The sequence below is a fragment of the Periophthalmus magnuspinnatus genome, chromosome 20 (assembly GCF_009829125.3).
Source record: "Periophthalmus magnuspinnatus isolate fPerMag1 chromosome 20, fPerMag1.2.pri, whole genome shotgun sequence".
NCBI classification, from domain to species: Eukaryota; Metazoa; Chordata; class Actinopteri; order Gobiiformes; family Gobiidae; genus Periophthalmus; species Periophthalmus magnuspinnatus.
This window is the reverse complement of record NC_047145.1, coordinates 6,301,785-6,310,597: the sequence shown is the minus strand read 5'-3', so window position 1 is coordinate 6,310,597 and position 8,813 is coordinate 6,301,785. Positions and strand designations below refer to the sequence as shown.

Here is an 8,813-nt window from a genome sequence, read left to right as displayed (position 1 = left end):
CCAATGGTCTCCCATCCAAATACTAACCAGACCCCGTCTTATTTAGTTTCCAAGATTACAACAAATCAACGTATCACACCAGGAAGGAGGAAGTGATACTCCACACTAGAGATTAATGAATAAACACAAATGGCACACAGAGTCCGGGAATCCCCTCCTGGACCCAGGGAGGTATAAAACCAAGTCTAATACTGAGTTATTATTCAAACAGGTGTGGAGCAGGAGCATTGCTTTCCACTCTTTTTAAACCCTGTTTGTGATTCATTGCATTAATATAGTAATTCAAATTTAGTTCCCATGAATAATGAAGGAAGTGGTGTACAAAGTCAAAATCTGTACAGGAGATTGTTTTTTGATCGCACCTGGAGCAAGTTTTACATAAAGCTGGTGGGTGAGAATGGGGAGAGCAAACGCACCCGGCTGCCTGGCACAGTTACTAAGGTAAGTCTGCGTTACTCTTCTGGGACTTTTTTGTGTATAACTTAACCAACCAGCCTTACAGAAATACCACCACAAAAATGAAAGGAATAATTATCATTTCAGTCAAACAAACCTTGGCAAGGTAAAGAAACATCTCCACTCTGTTAAGCACTGTGCAGCAGTGGCTCAGTGGTCAGTGCAGTCATCCACCACAGCCCTGAAGGTCAGATCCTGCTCCAACCAATGCAAACCCATCACCTGCCCTGCCAGTATATTATTGGTTTGTTTGGTCGGACAGTTCATGTTACTGAATGGACCAAGGCCTGAGTGTGTTACACTATTGCCTCACAGCTTAAAAAGTTGGTTTGACTTCCAGGCCAGTCCTCTCTGTGCAGTTGATTAAACTGTCATTTGTCGAGATTTAACATTTACAAGAAAAACATGGTTCAAAGCTCTTAAAAGTCAGTACTGTGTAATGTGTCTCCTTTAAACAAGTGCCTCTTTCATTAATGTGTTCCATAACTCTTATGTTTCTGATCATTTCCCTGGAACAGGAATCTACCTACACTGTAAGATGTTCCAAATCCATTGGGAAACTAGGGCTGATTGAACTGGAGAAAATGAAGACACTTCTGCTCCCTGAAGTGTGCTGGTTTGTTGACAAAGTGAAAGTGACATCCCCGGAAAAGGACACTTACACATTCCCCATTTATCACTGCATTAACGATGAAGAAATCCACCGCTTTAGAGAGGGGGCAGGTTGGCGATACTTACTTTTATTTACATTGTTGTATTTTAAGCACAGTCTTGTGATCATGAGCGTATTGACTTTTTTTAAAGCTCTGCTAGTAGCACACGACCACAGTCTTATTGGCAAATATACACGAGAGATGGAATTACAGGTGTGTGTGTATCTATGTATACATGTATACATGCAGGTAAATGTGTTTTTTTTTTTGTTTTTTGTTTTTTTTTGAAGGGCCCATATTACACTAGTCTCTACACTCTGTTATAATGTTGTTTCCTTATCAAAAATATACCTGGAGTTGTGGTTTGCATAAACCCTGCATGTTTAGGTGATATTCACCTTCACTTGAATAATTTGGATGATTTCAGACCTGGAATTGCAAATCTCTAGTGAACAGAAGATGAAATGCAGCTGTTAACCCGAAAACCAACACTTCATGACATCACAAGGTGGAACAGAGCATTTTGAGCTTTGGGTATACAGACAGACTAATGATAAAGAGTTATTTAAACAAGCATGAATGAAACAAAACACAACTTCAGGTATGTTTTTGAGAACATTATAACGTGGCTTAAAGTTTACAAGAGTCAATTTTATGTAATATAGGACCTTTAAGTAACTGAGATGCACTCTGTTCTTTTAGTCATTACAGCATGGATGGCTGCATATACTGTACATATTTCACATGTGTGTATGGCCACATATCTCAGTCTTTCTCTCTTTAAGTAGAACGGAAACATCTTCCTCTGTGACTACAAGATTTCGGATGGAGTTCAGACAAATATCATTCATCATAAGAATCAGTATTTGATGGCTCCTCTGGTCCTCCTCCACCAAACACCAGAGGGACAACTCAAACCCGTCGCCATTCAGGTCAGACATCATCATCTTTGAGAAAGTCGACTTTAATGAACATCTCATTATAGTGTATAGTCAGAATATTTATCTTCATTAATGCTGACTATGATTATTCTTTCTCAGGTCTATATTAGGAGCTTAACGGTGCCATTCACTAATTGGTTGACTTGAAAATCATTTAAGACGTCATTGATCAATGGAAATTCCTAAAACTTAAATAAATAAATATAACTAAATAAAAAATAATAAATAAAACAATCTTAGCCTATAGTCTAAACATAACCATATGTCCTGACAGCTCAAACAGAGGCCTGATAGGGACAATCCCATCTTCTTCCCGACTGACTCAGAGTACGACTGGTTATTGGCCAAGACCTTTGTGAGAAGTGCTTATTTTAATGAACATGAGCTGAACATCCACCTGCTTCGCACTCACCTGCTGGCTGAAGTTTTTGCACTGTCTTTATTCAGGAACCTGCCCATGGTCCATCCTCTTTACAAGGTACTGTACATCACACGCTGTCCAAATACTATAGGTGACTTCTTATGTTGACATCCAAGATGATGCATGCCTGCGCTAACAGTAACAAATACCAGAAGCAAAACTGTTCCAGCCTGGTTATAGCTAAGCAACTTTTTTATTACATAGAAAGTCTAGACAGAGAAAAGAATTGGCATATCAATACAGTCTCTTCATTATGTGCAGACACAGATGGCAGATCAAACTTTTTTCTCTAACTCTTGTGACATAGCAAAATCAACTCCAGAGCTGCCAGTTTATGTGTTTTTTTTCTGATCTGTTTGTATTACAACAGAAAATAGTGCAGTCGAAAATGACTGAACTGACACACTCACCATCTTGGGCTGATTTTTTTGAACAACTTCCTAATACTTTGGGCATCCTAAAAACACCCAGTCATTGGCTGTGACTGGTCCTACAAAATCAAATCAGTTTTGCCAGACAGACTGTCCCTATATAAAATACACTTAAAAGCTTATGAGAACAAGAAACATAGATCCCAACCCAAATCAACAGTTGATTAACTTCTAACATGTTTAAGACCAGAGTCCTTAAAATAACATGGCAAACATACCCAAAGCCATCTTTAACAACTTTGTGAACAGCAAAAATTATATTTCATGAGATTTGTTACAAATTATTTTCTTTTCAGCTTCTGACCCCTCACACTCGATATACCTTTGAAATCAACGTGTTGGCCAGACAATTGCTTATTTCAGAAACGGGGGATTTCACACTGGTAATGTATTCCATACATGCACCTCCCAGGGTCATAACAATAATCGTGACAATGTTCATGTGTCGATCTGTTTTAGTACACGTCTTCAGGTGGAGAGGGGATGATGACCATCCTGCTGAGATCCATGTCCAGCCTGACCTACCGCTCGCTCTGTCTCCCTGATGACATCATAGACCGAGGGGTGGAGTCTCTGCCTCACTACTACTACAGGGACGATGGACTCAAACTTTGGGACATTATTCACAGGTCGGTGGCAGATTGTCAGAGTGATATTGTATCAGTTATATTCTTAAAGTTATGTTTAAGTGAAACATCTCTGGGGTTAACTCTGTATCAAACTGTTTTTCCTCTTATTTAAAGGTTTGTTGACGGAGTCTTGAGCTTTTACTACAGAGATGATGGAGAGGTAGAACGAGACCCTGAAGTACAGAACTGGATTCAGGACATATTTGAACATGGGTTTCTTTCCAATGAGAGTTCAGGTGACATTTCATGATGGAATGATTCAAATAAACAAACTTCTTATGATACCCATTATGTTTATTTTAGGAGTTCCACAGCATTTGTCCACATTACCTGAGCTGGTTAAGTTTGTCACTATGGTAATATTCACCTGCTCAGCGCAACATGCAGCTGTCAGCGATGGACAGGTGGGTTTAAATGCTAAATATCCAACACCACTGTGTATTCCCTAAGTTGTCCAAGCGTAGTCTTTTTTTTTTTTTTTTAATGTGTAAGACTAGGTTTAAAGATCCAAATATCTTTTGAATCGTCAAGTCCTCAGTATGACATCCATGTGGAAAAAAAAAAAAAAAAAAAAAAAAAATGGCACATGAGCATTTCCTGGATGTTTAGATACTCAAGCAATGTATTTTGTGGAACCATTAGATTGATTTTTAGATTTTATCTGAGGACAGAGGAAGAGAAAAGATAATATGACTGACTAAGTTAATCTGTACTGACTCTATCGTTTTTAATTTTCTTCCAAATGTTTTACTGCTGATATTTGCAGTTTGACTATGGTGCCTGGATGCCAAACACTCCCTCCACCTTACAGCTGCCACCTCCAACCAAGAAGGACACTGTGACTGAAGAGACTATCTTGAACACTCTGCCTAACATCAGCACCACCGTCCATGCTATGGCCGTGTTGAATCTACTCAGCAAACAGTCATCAGACTTTGTAATGGACACTTAGTCTCAAATGTTTGACAAGCATTATTAAACCATATAACTGTTAAATGCATCTCATCTTTTTTAGGTTGCCCTGGGCCAGTACCCCAATGAGTATTTCAACGAAGAAACTCCACTGAGCCTGATCAAGGTTTTCCAGAAAGAGCTTGGAGATCTGCATGAGGAGATTACGAAAAGAAACAAAGACCAAGCACTGCCTTAGACATATTTAGACCCAAAGTTGATTGAGAACAGTGTGTCACTTTGAAGCTGTCACTTATTCAGGCAAAAACCATTATATGCAATTAAACAAAGGGTACAAAAATTATCATGAAAACCTAATGATTGAGCGAGCGTTATTCACATCACCCTAGATGTTCCCATCACACTCCAACACGTCGCATCACCAGAAGTTCACCCACGGCCTTGTTTATCTTTGTTCTTTAGTTAAAATAGAAATTAAAACATTACATTTCACCTACAGATGTCTTGCTCAAGGACACAGTGGCCACATGTGTTAGCGACACCAGAGATAGAACCTTTGCTCTATGTGCAACTGAGCTCATTTCATGTTAAGTAAGATTTTTTTTTTTTTTTTTTTTTTGTATTTCAGCTTCTTCTCATGGCATTCTTCAGAAGCATCATGTCATGTGTTTTTTGTTTGTTTGTTTTTCTTACATAGTGTGAGACGAGGTGTAGGCTCCCCCATCTCGATTTCCCTTTTCACACTGCAGAGACCAGTTACTATTTTATAATGCTGCCAATTTCAGTTTATTTAAATTAGTGTTCCAAAAAAGTAATGGTAGTCAATATCTAACTCCCTGCTTGATTTTCAAAAGTTAACTTGTTTAAGAAATGAAACTAAATGTGTGCACTCCATGGATCCTCTTTATTTGAGGGAGTTTCTGCAGCCCTATACTCCACCCAGACCCCTGAGGTCAGAATATCCTGGCGTTTTATCGTTCTTTTCCTATGTTTCTTATTATCTTTTTATTTGTTTTGTCATTGACTTGTGAAACACTTGGAGCAGCTGAAGTTGTTTTAAATGTGCTATATAATTAAACTTGAATAAATTGAATTTAACTTTTATGCTAATGCTTTTGGCACTAATCTCTGTATGTCAGTAAACTACACTTAACACGCTTGAGGCTAATGTTTTTGAATAAGGCTCTGGTTTTACTCTAATGTGGTGGGAGTGGTTGTCAGCAGAGTGGTTCTGTCAGGTTTTTTTGTTTTGTTTTGTTTTTTTAGTTTGTGATATCTCGTGGCTAATGCTAACTCCCTCATTGAAAACTCATTTGTGCCAAAGTCACTTTCAAAACCACCCTTCAAAATGCACATTCTGAAGCGTCTGTTGATACTGTTGAATCCTGAGATTACAGCAGTGTTGTCATCACTTCATCATTACATAACTTCGTCAGAAACTATGCTTCAACACTCAGCGCAAGTCAACACAACATCTGCCTTCTGTTCTGTCAGGGGGGACGTCAAGTGCTGCTCTTCACTCTCGCAAAACAAATGCATTTTTCAAGTTTAGACACGACCACTTGAGTTTGAGAGACACCATTTTAAATAAAGAAGTGCCTCACTGCTGCTTCCTCTCAATTACCCAGAGAAATTAACCAAGTCCGTTCTATATTAACATCTTTATTGCAGCTGTTTATTACAAAAGCTACAATCGACACCTGTCACCACCTCTCAGAGACAAGACGGGTTTTTCATTTGCTCTCCCTCCTCTCTCGAAGCGTAGTAAATATCCCCCGGCTATGTTTCTAATTTAGTTTCCTTGTTTAAATGCGTGAAAACAACTGCCGCTATGACGTGCGGATTTTGAAAGGCAGTTAATGGACTACAGCACTGACAAGTAACTGTGTTTTCATGCTTATAAAGAAGATTAAAATTAAGGCATGCAACGGTGCGTTATAATTACAGTGGGTGGGTTTGTGTAGCAACATACAGTGACATACCCAAGCCTATACATCTTTTTTTTTTTTTTTTTTTTTTGTATAGTAATTGTCTTAAAGAGGAGGTATTTTACTTCTGTGGGGTATTAACTGCGAACACATGACATATTTAGATCACTGTGTTAGCTTTTATTGCTTTGAAAATGCTAAATTCGCTTTTCCACTCATCCATTCACACTCCCACTTCAGAGCGCTATCACAACACAAACAGCCTGCATCCCACTAATGAAACTACTGCACATTGCGTCAGGTTTGTGAAGTTGTTGCGTACAGTTTTTTTTGTCTTATGCGTTTGTATATTTATGGAGACTTGTGTGGGAGCGTGGATAACATACGGTTGTGGGCAGAATCTTACAGCTAACTATAAAGAGTCTAGGAGAGATGGCTATAATACTCAAACATGCATAGATGACATATAAAACCTCTTCAGGCATGTTTTTTAATGATTGTGTTATTGTACTTGAGATATTGCTTGATGCATATTAAAAAAATACATGATATTGCCATATTTTTTTATAATGTCATATTGTTAGCCCCAAGCAAACAACTGCGCAGAGAACAAATTGCATTGAAATAGATTTGGTAAGCATTTTATGGAGGTATATTTATGACAATATATGCAAAATAGGTCTATTCAAGAGCTGTATACTCCTGATGAAGATCGTGGCTCGAGATCTGGAGAGGTCCTGGATGCCCCATTGGCATTAAATGATGGGTTAAATACTAATAGCACTTACAGGACACTAAAAGAAGCAGATGACAGACTGTACCAACACAACAAAATCCAAGCTACAGTATAATACAACAGTGAACTATAAGTGGAGGGTCTGTGGTTCAATTGTGCTGTGTTTGTGTTCTTTTCTTACCTTATGTATGAGTGAATGTGGAGTGTTATATATTAGCTGTGGGTGGATGATTGGCAGCTATTTTTCTTGTCATTCAAACTCAGGGCAATCTAGTGACACGGCATTCGACTTTACTACAAATAAATCAATAGAAAATGTATTCACAATCTAAAGGTACATTGCATAACTTTTCTGATGGGTGTCTATCATCTGCTTGTCTTTGTGGAATTTGGCTGGAATTCTGCACAATGGCACCATCAGGGAAATTTCAGATCTGTAGAAAGGTGATCCATGCATAGTATATATTTATTTATTTATTTTATTTTAATATAGTTTGTCATACCTATGCATGTTTTCTCAAGGTATTTTTGAGCAACCACTAACTAATGTAATGAAATAAGTGCTTTTTGTATTAGGTGTAATGCCATCCTGTGGAACATTCCAGGCATAACGCTATCATCTTAAAGTGGTACTAAGCAACTTTCTGGAGGTGGAAAGTCAGCAGAAAGATTCCATGGAAATACAAAGTTTGAAGTATAATTTAAAATATTCTGATGGAGATATACATGTTATGCCTTAGTGTAGAATAAGCTAACCCAAGGAACAGCATTTCTATGGAAACAAAAGAGGAATAGGCCAAGTAAGAATCAGGTTTGTGGAGAAACAAGCCCGGTCACAGAAAGGAGTGATTTTTTAAATATGTTTTTCAGTGCAATAAAAACACAAAGAAAAACAAACATGCTTTTATTTTATCTATTATTTAGGCAAAAAGGTAAGTCTTTAAAGGAGAAACGAGTGACTTTGCCCATTTAATGTTAATTTTAGTTGTCTACACTCTTCAGTTTCAACAAGGAACATTTTGGTATATGGTATCCCCTGCAGTAAAGGCAGCATATGGTTTGTATATAGCTGCTACCATCTTGTTTAGAGTCAGCATTAAAATCCAGATAGGATTCAGCTGCAGTTGTGTGGGGTCACGTTTTAAATGAGGAGACAAGGTCATGAGGAGGAGGAAGAGGAGGAGGAGGGGGAAGAAGAGGAGGGGTGAGGGGGGAGAGCTGTATGCCGTCTAAGTACATCCCGCCATGGACACTTATTTGCACTCGCGACCTTTGACCCCAGCTGGGAAAAGCTTGGTGTAGATGCTGCATATCCTCCTGGCTTATCACAGAGCACACACCGCAAAAAAATGAGATTCCAGTATTAGTTGAAATGGACTGGACAGGATCTTATTTTGAGTTTTATAGACTACTGTGTATTTATATAGTTTGTCTGTTCATTGTTTTTTTAACATTGTCTGGAAGAAATGCTGTGGAACTGTAAAATAAATATACCTTACCCCACAATGTCACGGTTTGATATAGGACCCAAAAGCAGAACACAGAAGTGCAGTGAAAATGATTTATTTACAGTTAATTAAGCGGTTGGCAGGATGGCAAGCCGGTGAGCGGGGCAGGAAGGCACGATTAATAATGTACAGGGCGTCCATAAAGCCTTTTTTTTTTTTTTTTACAATTAAGAGCATTTATTACAAAGGCAAATGATA

At 38.3% G+C, this 8,813-nt stretch overlaps 1 protein-coding gene across 1 annotated transcript; it reads left to right on the top strand.

Moving 5' to 3' along the window:
* The first annotated feature begins 297 nt into the window (after positions 1 to 297).
* LOC117388667 (arachidonate 12-lipoxygenase, 12R-type-like) lies at positions 298 to 5,380 on the top strand. Its single transcript, XM_055230272.1, has 11 exons — positions 298 to 441; positions 975 to 1,179; positions 1,261 to 1,322; positions 1,898 to 2,041; positions 2,325 to 2,528; positions 3,199 to 3,285; positions 3,362 to 3,531; positions 3,646 to 3,767; positions 3,835 to 3,935; positions 4,298 to 4,468; positions 4,547 to 5,380. Exons 1-11 carry the CDS (start codon positions 298 to 300, stop codon positions 4,679 to 4,681), a joined length of 1,545 nt encoding a protein of 514 aa, XP_055086247.1. The 3' UTR covers positions 4,682 to 5,380.
* The last annotated feature ends 3,433 nt before the right edge of the window (positions 5,381 to 8,813 follow it).